At 35.7% G+C, this 21,233-nt stretch overlaps 1 protein-coding gene across 5 annotated transcripts in view; it reads right to left on the bottom strand.

The window, feature by feature from the left end:
- ERCC6 (ERCC excision repair 6, chromatin remodeling factor) overlaps positions 1–21,233 on the bottom strand; it is a gene marked incomplete at its 5' end in the record, with an annotated part of 46,668 nt that overhangs the window by 10,408 nt on the left and 15,027 nt on the right. For 3 of the 5 annotated variants that reach the window (XM_082052830.1, XM_082052831.1, XM_082052829.1), the window contains 7 exons: positions 1,302–1,397; positions 2,762–2,878; positions 4,240–4,416; positions 4,999–5,169; positions 9,914–10,049; positions 14,676–14,834; positions 18,756–18,881. In XM_082052830.1, coding sequence (XP_081908956.1) covers positions 1,302–1,397; positions 2,762–2,878; positions 4,240–4,416; positions 4,999–5,169; positions 9,914–10,049; positions 14,676–14,834; positions 18,756–18,881 — 982 coding nt within the window. The remainder of the gene's footprint in view (positions 1–1,301; positions 1,398–2,761; positions 2,879–4,239; positions 4,417–4,998; positions 5,170–9,913; positions 10,050–14,675; positions 14,835–18,755; positions 18,882–21,233) is intronic. The other 2 variants (XM_082052832.1, XM_082052833.1) reach the window with 2 other exon arrangements.

The following is a 21,233-nucleotide window of genomic DNA, read 5'->3' as shown; positions in this document are numbered from 1 at the left end:
CTTTCAATGCCATGTTACAAGGGTTCTGTTCAGTTATTAATTCAATAATATTACAAGTGTTATTTATTCTTCTAATATAATGGGCACTCAAAAATGAACTAGCCTGAAACAGCAAATCCCTCCATCTTCTGTCACAACAAGTTGTATGAGCCTGCTCATAATTCATAGTTTATTTGTAGAATGGGGTTTTTGTTTTTCAGCTGAGATTCACTGCTGTCATCACAAAACATCTAATAAAAGCAATGACATTTACTGTTCAAAATTTTCATAACATGATAGCCCATTCTGTAATACAATAGAGAAATTTCTGCAGATAGTCTTGTACAAAGCATCTCTTGAAGACTGAGCTCCTTAAAATAATTTTCATTGAGATAACTAAAATTGCTAGGCATTTGAAAAAACTTGGCCACTATACCTGTGTGACACCTGGAAAAATAGATCGAAACAGTGACAAGGTCAAGATCTGCTTTGTATGGCACTACAAGATACACAGCTGTACTGACTATGCAACTAACTGGAGCCACTGGGACTGAGGGGAGAAGGGATTTCACAGTTCACAAGACAAGTAAACATGTGGTGAATGATGCATTATAACTAAGAAATATTACTTTTCTTATAAACAACGCATCTGTATTTTGCAGCTAAAATGGGAGGGCAAAACATCCACTGCATGCATACAAAAGTCAAATGGATGTGTGCAATGTAGGAGTCACAGGGAACAGCAGACTTTTTACACAGGCAACAGCAGGCCTTTGCAAATGTATTTCAATTACTGCTGTCACCCTGGACACAGCAATTTCTAAGCTTAAGTTGTGAGGATGGAGGCAAATGTGTTGAAGTGACTAGTAAGACAACAACGAAGATCTTGCTATTCGCTCTGCTATATATTAAGACTCTGTGAAATCATCAACCGTTACATCACAAAGTTACCACACCTGAACGTCAGCACAAATTACTCTTTTGCCTTGCTTCACTTTTGCAGTTGGTTAGAAGCATGCATACAGTTACCCAGAGCAGGTCATCCAACAAGCCATCATTTGCTCCAAGATCACATACATTCAATTTCTACTTTTCTACATTTCTATTTTTATCTGGTCAGGCCCCTATATAGGGATCACTAACTCTACATATTCCATGGAACATTTTTGAGGGGGAAAAAAAAACAGCAGACATCCATAAAAGCAGAACTGAGATCAGGGTGTTGCTTCCCTTTCTGCTCAGAATCCAGCTAGAAGAATGCAAAGGTTAGTCTATGATTATCCATCAAACTCTGCCTGCCATTAACCTTAATTAATGCCAACCTGCATGTCTCCGTTGAGAATCTCGTATACTTCTTTTGAGTTGATGAAATTTTGATAGACTTGACGCTGCTCATCTGTCAAACGGCAAAAGAGGACCTACCAAAACAAACAAATGAACCACTCATGCCCCACCTGTAAACTCCAAATACAGTGCAGTTTAAAGTTTTACAATGTGCTACAATGAAGCTTCACAGATGTCTGAAATACTAAGTTAAAAGATACTGCATAGAAATAATTAGTAAGAAAAAAATTAGAATTTTAGAGAATGAACATAATCATTAAGATGGGTTTCATGAGGTTTTTGTGCCCTCTTCCAGCTGTTATTTTTTCACCTCAACTTGCTTTGTTTTTCAAGGTGTTGCCGTTTTCCAGTTTTAATGAGCAACTGTGCCATGTTAGCATTTTCTCAAAGCTATTTTTATAGGAAATGCTTTCCATTGTGTCTGTTATGTCCCTTACAACTTACAAATTCTTAGTACCTCATGGGAAAACTAGGTTAGCACATGCAATCTGTTCTGTCATTAGCCTTCGCATGTGAGCATATAATGATTTTTCAGATGGTTTGATGGGCTAAAATGGAACAAAGTCACTTCCTCGCATCCTGCAAAGCACCCAACATTATACCGTAAGTCAAACTTATGTAGTTCCCTGTGACTGACAAGAACAAAAATCAAGTTTGTTTAATCTGTTTATGATGGCATTCTTTAGAGTACATAGTCCAGACTCTGAAGTATGTAGAAATTCTAAATTTGATTTTAAAAAAATCATCAGACTGCACAGCAGAAATTGCGTATGGCCTACTCATTTATTATGTACCTTTCAGCACTGTACTACAAAGACTAGCACATCTACTTACCTTTTAGAGGGAGGAGACAGAAAAGAGGACAAAAGCCTGAACCACCAACGCCTGAGTGGCAGAAGAATCTAATACTCACTACAGTTGTTTAAATAATCCTTTCAACCTCTACTTTGAATCAAAATATTTCCCAAAAAATACCCCACCTCTTTATAGAGCAAGCAAGTTTTAGACTAAAAGGCTAATATTTTGGAAATTGATTGGAAAGTACAGGCTCAGATAGCTTGCAGTATAAACAACTGCCATCAAGTATTTCTCTACTATTTGCTGCCCAAATTAACCTTTTTCACAGCAGGAAACAATGCTAAAGCATCCGAGAGATGCACCACTGGAAACACTCCACGGACCTCGGAGAACAGTGTTAAGCAGACCTGACTGCACTTTATACATCCTTTATTTGTTAGGTGAGAGTGTACTTGTATAGACCCTGCAAGACTATGACCATTTCATAGTCAGAAAACAGGTGAAAACAAGCAACAATTTCAAAGCTCTGCATCTTATCTTTAGTTAAAACAACATTTCATCTGCTATTAGCACAAATTATTTCCAAATGTCCGTGAAGGATTGGTTTTGGGCTCAGATGTAAAAGTAAAGATAAGCAAACCTGTTCATTTTTATCTGGAAGTGAAAGGCTCATTTTCACATCAGCCTTCATTCTTCGCAGCAAATAGGGGTTTATGGTGTCCCGTAACACACAGGCACATTTGTACGCAGTTTTAACCTGAAGAATGAAGAAAAAGCAAAAGCTGTATTTTGGTTCTTGCTATTAATTTTAATAACAGGCAAAATTCCATAATTAGCAATAAGAAAATCCTAATAAAAAGAGATGGTTTATGATTTATGTGGATCTACAGTTACATATTCAACACAACGTGAATTGCAATAAAATTCATGTTAGCAGCAATAACACTGAATAATTAAGTCTTCCTCAGATACCACTAATTTATCTTTCCTAATTTAGTGGAATTTAAAAGAGACTAGAAATTAGATTTCTTTTAGAAACCAATCTAGGAAGTGAGCATAAACTTGCACAGAATCAAAATCCACATGAAAAACTGCTAATACGTACACTGAAGATCAAAAGAGAAGCCTGCAGCAATGGTGGTTACCAGACAATAAGTGAAGATTAGTGCCCGCTTGAGACTATTAAAAAAAAAAAATCACTACCAGAAAATCCCCATGATCACAGAAACGAAAGGTCACTCTGGCCTTAAATGGAGCATATGGTTCTATAATGGGTAATGGATGTATGAGATGGGTATTAACTGTACATAATGGCTAAAAATACCTTCATTTATCTTAAAGCAAAACTAAGAATTTAATAAATTATTGATGTGTTAAAAAACCCCAAAACAAATACACCAACCTCCCCCTCCCCAAATTGGCTGTCCAATTTAGTAAATTATTAAGCTTTATACAAGGGATGTACTTAAACTCAAAAAGAAAATAAAACTTTAGAAATATGTGCAAAACATTACAAATAATATTTAAAAGGATACAAGTTTATTAGCATTTATATGGAACTTAGTCTGCAGACTATTATGCTGATAATTTATCAGCTAATTTGAAAAATGTTTAACAAGTCATAAATACTGAGAACCAAAACTGCAAAGATTAATAGACATACTTATTCAAAATAATATTACAAATATTTTTTGCTTTCAAAATAAAATTTTATCTACTGTTAGACTTCCAAATTGTTTGGATTTAAGGATTCCTCTATTGCATAATTTGCCAAAGCTTAACAACAAACAGGAAAATTCTATTTAAAGACACCACAATATGAGATCAGTCACCTCCCACTCCAACTTGCTTATCTTTACTTAATATCAAATTATACTTCTCATGATTTAAGCTTTAGGGCTTTTGACTAGAAAACTTTGTGTATAAGCTATATCCTTGTACAAATGAAATGGTGTCATTTGGTTGAACAGTTCTTTTCACATATGCAGCAGTAAAACGCACATGCAACTCGCTTTTGGGTTAGTGTCCAGAACACACACTATGAGGTACATTTCAAAGTCAGTTTTGAAACAATGTAACAGTCTCCTTCAAGTAAAGTGAATATTTTGATGCATTTACCTGAACAGGAGAGGCATTGGCATAACCTCCCATGGTTATTGGAACTGAAAATTGCTCCATGAACACAGGAAGTGTTCCCAGTTTCCCTGGGAATATAAAGTCAAACAGGGACCAGAGCTCCTTTAGGTTATTTTGCATAGGCGAGCCAGACAAGATGATTCGATGGGGTGTGCGGAACTATTAACAAAAACCACAAAACCAAAATAAAGTTATTTTAATGGATCATGGTGTAGCCTGCCTGCTGCCTCAAAAGATATTCAATTTCACCATCAATGAATCCTCATTTTCATAGAATAGAATCATAGAATGTCCTGAGTTGGAAGGGACCCACAGGGATCACCAAGTCCAACTCCTGTCCCTGCATATGACAACCCCATGGTTCACACCATGTGTCTGAGGGCACTGTCCAGTCAACATGTGGCCTCACATTCCTGAAATAAACAGCTTTCTGCAATATATTTTCCATAAACTGTTACCAGAAAATGAACACCAGCAATCTGACATTCATCCCTAATGACAAATTATTACACAATTATTTAACATTTCTGATTTTTTTCCTCTACCATACTTCTGTAAATTTACTGATGTAAGCTCATTAAAAATGTTAATTATATAGTCAAATACAGTCCATTGTGACTTATACTTTTATTCTTTATTAATGGACAAATGTGTATTTTTATGATAAAGTAATACAGGCTACTAGATTTTGGAACTTTCCCCCAAGTCCTTCAAATATTGCTTTTATTTTGCATAAAGTACCTGCTTGCATGCAAGTGTGACTGCAGCATTTGGATTTCGGATTTTGTGACCCTCATCCAGAATCACATAATGCCAGTCATATCTGTGGATGTTATCCTGCATCAGCCGAATGTATGAATAAGATGTAATTAAAATTCCATGGCATGAAGCAATTTCACGGATTAGTTTCACCTAAAAGCAAAAGGCGCACGTTGTGAGTAACAGTGAGACAGCAAACTCAGACCTCCTCAACCCCAGGTTTGTTGTCCAAAGGGTGTACAGAAAGTTTTGAAAAAGCAGATATACAATTTACTTTGCAAGGAAAATAAGTATAGGCAAGACCTCGATTACATGATTCTTAGCTCATCTGTAAAAAAAAGAAGCACTCTTGAATACTGTGCTATAACATCAGAATTTGATCTCAACTCTGGGTTAGAAGGAAACTTTTTTTTAAGGCAATGTCTGAAACACAAACATTAAATTTGATTAAAGTAACTGATTGCTTCAAGTTCTCCTATATTCACCTCACATATTCCCACAGCATTCACAGTATTCAAGACTCATCTTTCTTGCATTTATCCTCCACACACAAATCTAGAAGACTTAAACTGAAGATGAGGGACTGGGAGGTGATTCTGGATGAAACAAATATATCCAATGTAAAAGGAAAAAAACTGGTAGAACCACCAAAGAATTTGCCAAAGGAAAGATGAAACCCTTATTACTAGAAGTGCCTTTAAGAAAAAAAAGGAAAAACAAATAAACAAAACTCAACCAAACAAAAAACCAAACCCAAACAAAGAAAATAAATAAGCCCAAAATAAAACCAACAAAAACAAAAGGGAAAAATCCATCTCAAAGACTCAGAGGGTGTTAAAAGTCCACGACCTCTTGTTGCAAAATTTCTTGCTCAGACATACCCCAAGATTCGAAAAGCTCTTCTGTGTTTAACTATTCAAGAATTTCTGCTGATTATCATCCCCTCATGAAATCGTAACACATTATTTAATGTTGACATCATGATTCTCAAGCGAATACGTGAACTCCGGAACAATTTGTATGACAGTAGGATTTCTAGGTAGGTGTGGACATCCAAAGCTTGCAACTGTGTTCTAGAGTCTCAGCAATGGCTTATCATAGAATATTGTAGACATCTCCACCCAAACACTTAAGACAAATCATCTCGGGCGATTTCAAATTAAAAGCTTGTAAAATATGTAACCTCTTCTAGTTTTTGCAATTAATAGGGTATGTCTGCAATTAGCCTGACTTACAGAATGCTACACTCTTGTCATTAAAAGATGTTTTGTGAAAGTGCTGCTGTTATTATGGAGGCTCAGGAGACCAATCCCTCCTAGAGGGCAAACAGTGGACTAGCAGAAAACAACAGCCATAAATCACGTTGTCAGGTAGCAGAGAATAGAAGTGAAACACAGGCACATGAAGGCCATTCACTGTAAACACACCACAGCAAAATCCTAGTCAGGATTTACTGAACCTGTAATTAATTAAAGTTTCCTTCAAGCTAAATTTTTAATAAACAAGGATTTGTGCTGACAATGAAGAAATACAACAACACAATTTTATCAACTCACACTACATCACTTATTAACTCTCATTTTACTGCACTTGGTACTTTCCCAGAAGCTGCCTTCACTTTAGTTGCTGCTCTTGAAATAATTGTAAATGTTTTAAAAATATGATAACATTTAATATTGGATACACACTGTTTTGAGAATGTAGCAGTTCAGAATTCGTACTATTTATCATGTATTTTTAAATTCACGATTCCTGTTTGGTTAGATTCAGGCTATTTCTTTTTCTTTTAATCAGGAAATACACTTCACTAAAGTATTTCGGTCGTGCACTGTTAAACTGAAAAAAATCAGCTTGAGACAAATCCTGCTAATGCCAAATGATTACACAGAAGTTATCTGGCTTTGAAATTCTGAACTCTTGCCTTTAAAAGATGCTAATGAATAGAGGAAATGCGAGCAGATCGACTCATTCTGACCTTGTAGTTCTGTTCAGGACAGTATTTCAGGCCTTTACAATTCAAGGAAAGTATTTTCTCCTAACAAGGTGGTAAGTTGACTGTGGTGCCTTGTCTTCACTGGGACACATGCAAAGTACAAAGACTGAAAGATTCTTGACAAGCACCATTTCTTAAGGCCAAAACATTTATGATTTTATTCTAAGGACACACCGCTAAGCAAATAGGTTTTTCGCCTGCTGGTATCACCCTGTAGCTACAATTTTGTTTTTGAAGCTACAAAAACAGAAAAATTTTTTTAACTGATGCTTACAGAAACAAAGTTTCTCTTTTTTTGGCATGAAGGAGTCTTTAAAAAAATATTATAGTGTTCAAGAGGACCTGAACTCTTCTATGTATTAAAAATGGTAATTTTCTTAAACAGAAATATGTATGTTAGGACTGAACTTAAAGAAATACACTAGTGATAACTATGAAACTCTCTAAACATTCAGATACCTTTAATGCAAGTGTGAACTTACAGAGATAATATCTAGTCACTTATATAAGCACGTATCACTTGTGAAACAAAAATGCATCCTTCAGCAGGCTTGTCACTATCTCATAACGAACCATTAAGACCAGAGATCCATAAATTCAACCTATAAAACCTCTTTATTATTTCCCTGCCTCCAACAAAACAATCTAAATGGTGCCATGAAGAGGTTTCAAAAGAACACATTACAATATTTAATAATGTAGAAGTTGCAATAAAAAGAGCTAAAGCACTCACTACATATTTAGCAAGAATGCTACTTCTTGTGCCATAATACTATGTTTATCTGAGTTTGGTCCTTGACTCAGAAATAGAGCCTTTGGTGAAAACAGTTTCCATACACAGTCATGCCAGTAACTGTGACCTCTGAAGCTTATTTTCTTTACATGTAGATTGTGTACTCTACTGTGAGGGTAGAAGGTTTAAAATCTTCAGTATGCAAAATCATTTTCAAATTGATGGTTTCACAGGTGCAAGCATCATGAACTGACAATTGCTTTTGAGGGCTGCATTGAGTGTCCAGCATTTGACCCAGAATAAGGGAATGTAAAGTTACAGTTTTACAAGTGGTAAGCGATTACCATCAGAAAGAATTGTCAAGCTCAGTGATACCTATTCTAAAGATCAAGAAACTGAAAGTTCAGCCTTGATCTTAAAAAAAACACAGTCTCCTTCCGTATGTGATATGTTAAACCAAGATAATCAAAGTTCATGTTGGCTCTTACATTTTATAATTTACATATGCTCACATGCCATGAGGAGTTTTGAAACAACAGGACAAGCTCTTTGTACAGAAGGCTTTTTTTCCCCAACACTTTTCAAGAGTTTTCTCCCATTTATTTATGGTATAGAACAGAAGATAAGAGTATTTACCGTATTTTATCTGATCCTTAGAGGTCTCAGAGCACTTCATATTTACAAGTCACTTTAAGCTACATCAGATCGGAGTGTAAACCACAGTAGGAGGTTAATAGCATAAGACAGCACCACAGGACACACTTAGCCACAAGTGCTGTGCCTTGTTCAAACCGAAAGCTGATTTCACAGGTGAGGTTTTTTTGTGTGTGTTTCTTTTTGTTGTTGTTTGTTTGTTTGTTTGTTTTTTACTGTGGTCATAAGATTGCTCTTCTCTGATTAAGAGGCATCTAGGAAAAAAATGTGCATGAGTTGGAGACCACATCAGCAGTGACGCTTGTTCAGAGCATGCTGTTGCAGCTCTCAGAAAATAAGGCATTACAGCAGAATTAAGAGAACTGAATCTCTCTAAAGTGATCATATGGTATCCAAATTCCTTAATTTTAAGGAATTTACCATTTGTGGGAGGACAATGGAAGGTGAAGTCCTGAAAACCTGACTCTTCCTGCAGATGGAAAAATTTGAGCCAGTTTGTCAAGTACATTAATTAACAAATACCCCAAAATAAGCACATACAGCTTAATTTAGGAAGGCATACAATCATGTTATTGAGGTCGAAAGACTTTCAGGGCTTCAAAACATACTAAGTTAATTGAACAACAGGAAGCTATTAGCACATTAGAGTGTGCTGTTCCTTTTTTGCCATGGACTGTAACTACATCAATTACCTCAGAATACGTTTAATCAAGTGCAATTAAGCACCATAACATTTTGATATTATTATAAGAAATTCAATAAATACTTAAAGAGAAAATTCAAAATGCTTTGCTGAATCCTGAAAATCCATTTAAGCTTCTGAAATACGAGGCCACAGGAAAAAAAAATCTAAATTTTCCTTGTTTTGTTCCTGCAAGGTACCAAGGATTGAAACTTCAGACAAGTCAGGCTTGTCAGCTTAAGAAATGGAAAAGGAACAAGCATATTAAGAGACTGGCCAAGAAAATTAAGAGACAGAAAAGGCACTGCTTGAAAAAAGTAAACCAATGAAGTAACATTGTCACTAAAGAAAACGAGACCAGGTGATATCAACTGACATACTGACCAAATGAAGAAAATTGCCTGTGCAAGCAAAACGTATTAAATACTAGATCAATGACATACTGATGCATGAAAGTGCAAGAAGAGAATTCACCAGTACTAGAAGGATATATCTGGTGTACAAGTAGTCTAGTCATTAACTCCTTGCATGGACTACAGTACAAGCAAAGCTCAAGCAAGAACCCTGCTACTATGTTTAATTTGTTCAGGCAACATTAGTCTGTATCATAGTATAAATGGTACTCCATGTGTCCCCTTTTTGTGCAGTTTCCTATCAAATCTATATAAGACAAAGAATTTTTTGTCCTTTTAAAACAGAGAAAGAGCAGAAGCTTGCACAGAAACATTCAGGAACAGCGAAGAGTCTTTTTTTGGCTAGCACAAGAAAAAAAAAAAAAAAAAAGAGAAAGAAAAAGAGAAACTTCCAGAATTATAAAATGGATGTCAACCATTACCTTTTTGTCGGTGTAAGAACCAGTTTCATGGAGAATCGCGACTCTAAATGGAGGCCACCAGGTGTGGAATTCTTTTACCCACTGATGCATCACAGTAGCTGGACAAACAATCACTGTTGGACCCAATCCCTGGTACCTAAAATGCAATATTCAAGAAAATAAAACAACAAAAAAAAACAAAAAACCTAAACCCCAAACCTTTAACACAAATAAATATTCTATATTAAATGGCTCATTAATGTATACACATATTAAAATGACACACTTTATAGTTCAAGTGGAATATGGAAGCTACGGAAATTAATTGGCACTTTATTTTTCTGGAATTGTGTTTTTTAAAGGAAGATGAAAGGAGTACTGCTATAAAAACCTATCCACTGAACAGTTAATGGATGCATCTATCAAGATAAACACAGAAATAGAAAATCTCCAAACAATAAGGCATAAGAGAACTTCCTCCCGTGGTAATTCAAATCAGGTTTGGGTGACTGCTGTTTCTATGAGCAAAAATAAGTCATTAACAAACAACTATTTTATTACCTCTATTAAAAAGAACGTGTAGCTAGAGTCTCACAAATGGACTTTTGTACAGGTGTTCCGCTTTACATTGGTAATACAGTGTGCTATTATCACCATAATTTACAGATAAGACAAGGACTCTAAAGCAGCAGAATATATCACCCATGGAAGCTGAGGTCTGAGCTGAGCTTCAAATGTCTCATAATTTTCTTATTCATAATCACACGATTGTTTCTGAGAATTACTGAGGACATTTGAAACAGAGTCTTTGTGCATATTAAGTTCAGAGCTACTCTTCAAGTTAAGAAAAAATCACTCACACAATACCCAAACGTTAAATATTACCATCACAAGCAAATACCAACAATCATAGAGGAAATATACCAAGTAGTGGTTACAAGTAGTTATTTTTCAAATATATTTGCTCTTTATAAACCAGAACAAAATAACTCTGCAAACAAAGGCAATAGCTACAGTTATCACATACTGACCTGTGTCTGGCCACTGTTCAAGTGTTAATAAAGAAACAATTCAAAAGAACACAGTATACATTCAAGGTCACATGCATATAAAAATAAAGAAGGATTTCCTAGACACCAGCAATACTCTACTTTAAACTGCTAATGCCTTAGAAACTGCTGACATTAAGAAATAATATTCCTTATTAAAAGCTTATACATATGCAGAATGACAACCTGGATGTTGCTTATCTCTTTTATTATGAAAATATATAACAACCTTACGAAGTCTAATTAAAAAACTCCCAGCGATCCAAGGGGAAGTTAGAAGTTGGAGATGCAAAAAATAGCTTCAACTATACTATAATATGAATCCAAATAATCCGTCTTAAAAATATCTATAGCAAAAAAACCCAACCTTCCCAGAACACATTAGTTTCTCATTCTTCATGAGTAGTAACAAATTACTTCTGTTTATTCCCTTGGTCTGTATCAAACAAGGTGACATGCTGGGTTTAGCTGGTGTGGGTCTTTTTTTCTTCTTGTTTGTTTGCCTTTTTTTTCCTCTCCACTGAGCTTAAACAAAGAGTTCACACTTCCTTCTATCAATTTTCAGAAAATCCACTCCCCCTCTACTCGGTTGTGCAAAATCTTTTGTGTGCCTAGTCTGGCTTTAGCCACTTTCCACTAGCCAATATTTGACTCTTGCGTTGTGAGCTTTTATTTAATTATATAAGAGAGTCATGTAACTTCTTTCATTCTGTGCCATTTCACAAAACAAACCACACACTTGTTTACTACACATAGGAGGCATCCTTCATTCTCCTAATCACTGCAACAGATTTGCTCTGCTGCCCATCCAATTTATATTTGTTTTCCTTGAACAAAGGTGACAGCAATAACATTTCAAACCAAAGTCCTATCGGTACCTTGTACCAGGATACTAATACTGCCCTGTTCCTGCCCCAAATATATTGTCAGTAAGCACTCTCTGTCCCTTTTTACAGTTGCAGTGTATTAATAGCTTATGGTCAATGTATGATCAATATAACCAAACCTCTTTCTTCTTCTGTTGCTTCTGGTTTATAAAACCCAAATTCACAGCAAGTATCCTTTATTAGTTCTTATTTAATTGGATGTGATTAGAATTGCAAATAAGATCTATTCTTGCAACTTAATACCAAGCAAAAGAAAGCTCTAGTCATACTATATTTATAATCTTTAAGTACTCAAAAAGGTAGCAGAGGAAAATATGTTGCATTATAACCAACTCTATTGCCAACCACTGGTAAATCATGCCTTCAAAATGAAACTGAAATGACAACCAAATCCAAGGAAAAATAAAAGAACAGGGCAGTAAGAGCAATATCAATTTTCTGGGACAATGGATTTTTATTTATGTAACACCATAGAAATTAATCTCCCTGCCACTCATCATAGAGATTGAGCCTTAATGTTTAACCTGTATGATTATATCTCTGTATCTTGAAGAGCACAGATGAGTAAATAATCAGTGTATAAACTTTATGGCAGAGCTTCTTGTCTGATCTCCCAACTAATGAAGCCAAGTCTATAGTGAAAGATAACATCTTTCTTAAACAAAATAGGGTATTTGCAAATAAGCAAATTCATGGAGCCACAAACCCTTCAAAAGATTTCAACAGCAGATTTCAACCTAGATACAGCTTAGAGATGAGTTACTTGAAATTTGCTGCTGCTTTGTTTTTTCTTGTGAAGGGACCATTAGTCTGAAAGCTGTTGCTTGTTCCAGCTTGTCTAACACAAGACCTTTCCCCCTCTATAAATCCTGCTTCCCTTATATCCTTACACCACCATAGATGCAACACTTCTACTGATACCTCACATGACATTTGGCTTTCTCCAGCTGTATGGCTCAATAACTATTAAAAGTGAGACAATATTTTGTAATAGTTATACTCCCTGTGACAATTAGTTCCTTAATTCAGCTATTCTTCAGGCTCCTTCAAAATCAGAAAAACATCGGAATCAGAGATGGTTTACAAAAGGAAATTTCTACTCACCTTATTTAAATAATACTTTTACAGAAAATTTCACTGATAGAAAATAGAGCCGAATATTTTGAATATCAACAAAAATAACCCTATTGTCTTGATACTCAAGTGCCTCCAAACACAATGTTCTGTCCAATCCTGCACAGGAATGACAGTAATATCTCCATTTTACAGAAGAGCAGCTGAGGTTGGGAAAGTCCGCAGTGTCAGACCCCTGCAGCAGCACACTAGCTCCATCTATACATCAAGGTAATGAGATATGGGCCAGGCTGGAAGCCATTTAAACATGCTGACAACACAACTATGTCCACTCCTAATGCCTGCTTCTCAGCCAAACTGAGCAGAAGGTCTTCTGCTTACTAGACTACATGGCTTTCAGATGGAAGCCAGCTAGCTGGTGTTACTGCCATCCTAGTTCAGAATGCAGATGGGGAAAATACCTGACTAGGCAAAGATCAAGTTGTTTAGACCCTCTGCCTTACAGCACACAAGCAAAATCACAGTTAGTTTCACCAAAAAATAAACCTTGTTTCATCCCATGGAATTACTGTCATGATGGACTTAATAGCATGCACCAGCCAAAAAAAAAATAATTCAAACTGAACACTGCAACTTAGGTGTGCAATTACTTTTTGGCCTTTTCAAAGTTTTATTTAGTTTTGCTGCCATGTCTTAAGCTGTAACTGTGTAAAAATGTCAAGAGATGTTCCTGAAGGATTTCCATTAACTCAGTGGTCCTCCAACTGTGTCAGGGAACACACCTACACAAAATAATCTGTACAGTAGCATTCCTTAAATCAGGCAGCCATATCAGAATAAATCAGCTGGCCTGAGTGATAGAGGACATGGACATTATTTATATAAAGGCTACAGTAGGCAGTAACTGGAGACAAGAGAGTAATACTTTTCTCTTCATCTATATTTTGAATGTCATTTAAATACATACATATATATATATTTGATACCATATGTGCTTAATTGCATGTAGTAATTTACATCAGGTCAACAAGTCAACTAGAAAAATCAAGTACTATGCATTTGTAAATCCAAGAACACCAACAAGTAGCTTTTCTGGTAATTTTTTCCACGAAGAAGGAATTTTAAAGCATTGTTCAGAAACAAAAAAAAGCATAAAAGATCTTGTAAGACAGGTCAGTCACTCTAAAATAGTTTTGAGAAGCAACAGCAAAATAGCAGATAAAAATTTCTCTGTGTAAGTTACTGTTTTTACTATTAGTACTATTTTTTGGGCACGGATAATTCCCTGCCGATCAGAAACTCTAAGTTTCATTGCAAATCGGCTTGCTACTTCCCGTAAAGCATTTACCTGGGGGCTTGCCAGAACAAATATTTTAATGTAAAATTTAATAAATGGAACAAAAGGTATTACAACTAATTTAAAATTCCATACTGTGTAAACTACTGATATTAATGTAATTGAGTTTGTAAACAATCCATTTGTGGAAGCTAACCTTAGACACCGTATTGACCCAAAATATCTAGTGCGGCTCATCTGCAAAATGAAGCATCAATGCCTGGAATTCATTAAAAGTGTTACATGTTTAATTTTTCCTGCCCTACAGCTCCATTGTCTCGTAAAATTTTTCCTTTGATGTCCCCCACTAAAAGAATTAAAGGAATATTGTAATTGAAATGTCATTAATAATTCACAGGACCCTCCTCCACCAGCAATACATCTGATGAAATATTAATCGAGCGCCACAGACTGACAGTCTGCAGAGGAGCACTTGCCTGTAATTTGAACCACGAGTCCTGATCTTGCTGTAGCTCAGACCTGCCAAGAAGGCAATTATCTGAACGGTCTTGCCCAATCCCATCTCATCTCCCAGAATTCCTCCTGCCTGCTGGCAGTGCAATTCCCAGAGCCACCTAACACCTGTCTGCTGGTACCTAAAACAAGGAAAAAGAAGATAGCAAATGTTTGATAACACGGATCATAACAGAAAGTACTCATGAATTAATCATCTGGCAAGGTTCTTATACTAGTTACAGTAACATGCTGGATGTGTGTTTTACATGAGTGCTGTATTTACTAGGTCATACATTTTTGATGCTCTCAGACATTACATGTGACTTTCATTCTTTATGCAACACTAACACATTTCTAATTAAACTGATAGTCACGGTAATTAGAGGGTATTTTATTTCATGTATATTTTAAGTGTTAAAAGCAACTTGGAAAGCTACTTTTAACAAAGCATTACCTTTCCAGACATGTAAGGGTCTAGTAAATTATATTACTTGGAACATATACCTTGAACTGAAGCAAAAGCTTGACTTCTAAGGGGTACAGACTTCATATTCCACTGTGAAAACTGATCATGTCTGCCAAAGCATGCTTTCTTTTTATGTAAATTCATTTAATAACATTTAGTCTCTTTCAAAGTAGAATAAAGCCATCAAGGCAAAATGTTTTGGAAGGCAAAACAATAGAAACTATTCCAATTAATGGGATGCAGCAGAGCATTATTATGAGAGAGGATCAGGGCAGTTTCTAGTCCCAGTTATTCACTGGAAATTGTGTACGCAACAATGTAAAATAGATTAGACTGGAAAGCAAGATTTACAAAACCAAGCTAAAAAGGTGGAGACAAGACAATGGGCTGAGAATCACTTTAGGACATGCTTTTTTATAATTATATGAAACAGAGAGACCAGTAGTAATAACAACACACCATGTGTGTGGGTTAAATTGAAAACAGAACAGAATGAAGAAACAGTATATTTAAATCACAATTTTAAAAAAAAGGAATAAAATACACATTTCAGCACTTCCGTGTCTTGTAACTTAAAGTAAGAACAAGGTTACCGTTATCATTTTCTTGATGGCATGTGCTCCCGGAGCGCAGAGCACAGCAAAGTGCAAAACACTTTTTAAAAATTTTTTTATTTTTTATGTAAAACTGGGATTATTAATTTTAGGGCATTGACTTATGTGAATTTCAAAATCCTGTTTCATTCTCTGAACAAGCAATATTTAGGAATACTGACAGTTACTGACACTAGTGTCTACAAAGTACTATTAAAAATCAATTTATGATGAGTTCTGTATGGATTTAGAGAATGCTAAATGGAGGCAAGCAATCAGCTTGAGTAGTTAGAAAAAGATGATCAAAGAACACATCTAATGGTTCAGACATCATGCTACCTGCTGTCTCAAATGCATTATACCAAGAAGCCCTTAAAAAACCCCTTTAATAGAAATTCATTCACCTTAACAATGCAGCAGTCTAAAACCAACTATGAAATGGCTTGCAGGTTTAGCTACAATTGGATTAAGATGTTACCATCACTACATTTTATGAAGACAAAACATTTTCTGATGGAAATCTTAAAGAATTGGAGAGAACCCTAATTCCAGTCAGAAGCTGCTCCTCCAGGTTAATGTCCAGCACGTCTCTTCAGAAGACAACCATTCAACAACTTCCTGATATTATTTTGTATTATTTCTTAGGATTACATCCAGTGCTTAAAAGCTAGTTGCATTTATAAGCATATTTCTCCCTTTCCACCCTTCTCCTAAGAAAGTTTTACAGTAGAGAATTAAGTTTGTGAAAACTTCTGTTCCAAGATTATTTAAAAATGGAAAGGATGCAGACGATTTCTTTATGTAATCATACAAACATGCAAAACTTGCAACTATGCAAAAGTTAAAGGAAAAAAAATCCCCTCCCAGTAATTTTTTATGGTTACATTGAAAAGATAATAAATTTTCTTTAATCTTATGCTTTCATTGCACCTTTTTTTTGGTTCGATTTTTACTACTCCAAAAATCCTGTAGAAGTAAAATCAAAATGTTGCCTGGCCTTTCAAAGTACTGTTTAGACTGTGTTTCACATGAGCAATCATGCTGTGATGCATCCCTCAAAATTCACTGCAATAGCTAACAGAGATGAGCTACATTGCTGCTGAGACAATTGCATTTCAGATGTATTGGGGAAATCACACACTGAAAGCAAATGATGAAGAAATGTGGTTTCTTGTTCATACAGACAGCATTCTCTCAGGCTAAGTGCAGACTGCGTAAGGCAACGTTTGCAAATCAGTCTTGCTTGCTATGTTTGGTTTTGTGACACAGGAGCACCAATGGTACTCTTGCTGGATGTCCCTCAAAGCAGACAAGTATATAGGGAAGAAACAGAGTGTTCACTTTAACAGGCTTACCAAAGAATGAACTTAAGGGTCTGCTATTTCTAGTGTGAGCTAACTTCTTTGGAATTCAGTTCAACTCTGCAGGAATATCACTTACAGAATACTCCTGTACACCTCCTTAGGTTAATATACTTCCACGTTTTGTACTATACTGCTCAGAACTCAAAGTTTAATGTCTATTGACTATGGGCCTTCCTACATCAGAGATTTCAGCATTTAAGTCAGACAAATCATTCAACTCAATTGATCTTTCTAACCACTTAGGAAGTTTTGCCAACTGACTCATGCTTGCAGGGATACCCTTCATTAGTGAGGCTGATATCTCTAAGATTAATTTTTAGTTGTCTGCCTTATTTCAATTCCCTTTGGGTTGCTCAGACCACACATCCGTTCTCAGAATGATTACTTCTGCAGTACCTTCGCATAAACAACTGGAGACCGCATATTGGCTGTGTACGGTCCTGGCAACCAAGTCATTAATTCAATTCCATTTCAGAGCTAGTGCTTTCCTTCTGAGGAACTGCAGGACAAGAGTAATAATTTCTTTGAGGTTAAGACTAAGTGGTCCTGTTGAAAGGGATAGCACGCACACCCGTCATAAAACAGGGCTTTCTACTACACTAATTATAAGATTTTAGAGAGTTAGCTTTTGAAAGAGATGTTCTTCCTGCTGTGCGAAATGTTGCCAACAAAAATTGATTCAAGCCTATTATGTATGAAAGCTAAGGGGGAGATTATGGATGAAGTTAACTTGTGAGCTGCTAGCTTCTTTGGACTGCCTTCTGTAAACAGGTTTTTGACATTAACTTGAGTGTGTCACTGGGTGCTATGGCCTCAAAGTACTGAAACAGAAAGCAGTTATACCCAATCTGCAATCCTGCATTAAATAACAAGGAATGATCATACAATCATAGAATATCGGGTTGGAAAGGATCACAAGGATCATCTGGTCAAATCTTTCTTGGCAAAAACATAGTCTAGACAAGATGGCCCAGCACCCTGTCCTTAAAAGTGTCCAGTGTTGAGGAAGAATGAGTTGTAAATGTTTTCCATCTACTAAAGGAGTTAAGTATGCACTCTCCACGTTTTTAAATTTTACTGGTCAAAATAGTCAAGACTATTTTGTAATATGAATAATAAATAGTTACTTTGAGTAGACTGGGTAGTTATTTAAAGTTGAATATATTTTTTCACTTGCAGAAAATTCCACTTACTCCACCCAATCATAAAACCACCTATGTTTCTTGTTTTCATTTATCACAACTTGCTAACACCTTATTTTTCAAAGTAAAGTTATTCTATCACTCCACACTTGAATTAAGAGAAAGCACTTGTCAGTAAGAGAAAGCATTTCTAAAAATAGACAAAGAGAGCTTCTCAATTCATAGTTTAGCTAAAACATATTCACAATATTCACATCAGGCAGTTATCATTCATATTTTCATGGAACTGCATTTTGTGCTTGTAATAAATTAGTTTCTTTGAGGCTTGACCCTGGAGCTTTTTTAAAAGAAACAATCCTACAGAAACAACTGAAGTAAAAGTTGAGGCATCATTCACTGAAATAAAAGTTACAGCAAAAGGCATCCAGAAATCACCACGACTGTTACTACTATTATTAACAGCATACAGCAGCATATTAAAGTACACAATACATACTTAAAAAGCTTTTTGAATAGAAATCCTGGTACTTTGAAACCCTCTTCAAATTCAGCATCACTTTCTTCAGAAAGTTCCTCTGCTGTTTGATGTTCTTTGTCCTTCAAACGCTCTTTTTGCCACCTCCTAGAGCGACAAAACAAGGAGTCAAGATTCAATTATTGCACAGAAAAGACGCTATACCAAACTACACTGAATTTTAGACCAGGTAAAAACCCAACAAAAATGCATTATTTGATATCATGATTTAAATAGTAATCTTTGGAGGACAGATTGATGCAAGCAAATGCTCAAAATATCTGACATATAGATGTACACACTCCTGACTATTTAGTTATAAAGCCTTCAGAGTTTGATAGCTAGTTATATTTTAAATAGACAGAAATACTAACACAATGGAATCAACAGTTAACATCATCATGAAAGTCTGGCCACTTTAAATTCCTAAAACTCCACAAAAACCCCCACCAAAACCATATCAATAAAGCTTAGGTATTCCAAAGCTATTTTATTAATATAACCAAATACTTAAATAATTTCTTTCACCTAGAGAAATGTGCAGCAATGTATAATCTTACACAGAGGACTCAGAAACTTCACCATATTTGGGGTGACGTGCTTTAAATCTGTTAAGCAACCATCATTTGGGAAATAAGTTTTTTTGAGGTTTTCAAATTAGAGTGATTTATGGTCTGCAGTCTAATCTCATTTGGACCCCAGGCAGGTTAGAGAATTACCTTCCTACTCCATTGTTCCTCCCCCTTTTAAAAAGTATCTAAAGTCTCAACATCCAAGGATATTATGGACTTGGGTTTTAGTGACCCAAAACCATCTACCTGTAATAGTAAAGTGCATGCTGCTGCTAGCTGAGTATGTGCTAACCAGCCAACAGCACTTCACTGGCAATCTGGTTTTTGCTGGAATTATCTCATGAAAATGCCATTCACTGCAGGCACACTAAATGCAGTGTATAAACTGACAAAATCCCTACAGTTATTGGCAAGCTATAGAAGAGATGAAAACCATCTTTGTTTTAATGTTCTGGATACAGCGCAAAAGCAGTTATATTTCATCCCATAAAAGGCTGAAGGAGGAAACCTGATCATATCTAGAAGTATCTGAAATATAAAACAGACTAAAATTCTTCAGGTCCCAAATGACTATAAATAGCAGTGACAGGATATAAAGAAGCAAATTCAGACCAAAAAAAAAGTAAGTTAAGCCACCTAGTACTGAAATATACTGCATTAAGCAACAAACAGCCTCCTGAATAAGATGCTATAAAACTCATCTGTCCAGTCTTTTAACTCTACATTGAAAAACCCTGTAGAATGCACTCTAGAACTGTCCTGCAGTAACTGGGCAGAGGACTTAACAGGACGCAACTGCTTCCCAGTACACCTCCAGTTTCTGAATGACAAACATCACAGGTGAGCGACTGGCCAGCTTCTGTCCAGGTAACATGTTACCATTTACCCATTACACAAACCTCCTATTTTTAGCTTAGGTTGCCTGTATAACAGAAAAAAAAAAAAAAAAAAAAAAAAAAAAAAAAAAAAAAAAAAGGCAGGATAACGGATTAACAGAGTTCTAAAAAACAAAACTCCTAACCCCCTTCCCCAAAACACACTCCATAATCTGGGAAAAAAAAGATTTCTGAACTATTTGAAAACATGAGGCTATTCACATTTTCCTCTATATATTTTTAAAAAATTTTATCTTGATTTTTCTGTAAAGCTTTCAGCTGCTTTCAAGCATTCAAACATAAACTGCATCTAGAGGCTGACATACAAACTGTATTTTATTTTCAGCCTTGCTACATACATAAGGCTGAGTGCCTTATGTTTTCAAACATACCAGCCCAATTTTATCCATGTCATGAAAAAGAAGCACAGTCATAAAAACATTAGTTAATTTCTGGCCTAAAGTTGACAATATCAACAGCTACAGAAACAAACAGTTTCATTATCTTGATTTATATCCCAACCCAACTAGCCAAAAGGAGGGAGATAGACGTCACTGTTAAAATTTGTCTCAAACAACTGCCCGTAACACCATCCCTGACATTTTGCACTTTGAACGTGGCAAACAAAGCCACAGACACTATAAAATATTTCAAGTGTTTCTCCAAGTTTTTTAAGAGTTCAATCACGCTGCTACCTGAGCGCAGTCGTGTTCAGAGCTCGTGTTCAATGTCACATACAGAACCAAAACACCTTCCAGCCTGATACAAGAAATGCCTTCTCCACTAGAGAAAAGTCCTCCCAGTTAAAACCATTTAAAATTGAATTTGTTTCACATTTTCTATCTTGAACACATCAGTGAATTAAAGCAAAAAAATGCAGGCAATGAAGGTCTAGTGTTTCCATTGTATTTTTAACTACTTCAGCAGTTCTTGGGGCAATTAAACCAATGAAGCCCATCTTCCTAAGGACACTATTCTGCATTCTATGGTATGAAATAAGGTGAAAACACTAG

Source organism: Streptopelia decaocto (genome assembly GCF_964273445.1).
Source record: "Streptopelia decaocto genome assembly, chromosome: 5".
Taxonomy (NCBI): Eukaryota; Metazoa; Chordata; class Aves; order Columbiformes; family Columbidae; genus Streptopelia; species Streptopelia decaocto.
Note: the sequence above shows the minus strand (reverse complement) of the source record. Positions and strands in the feature narration are given on the sequence as shown.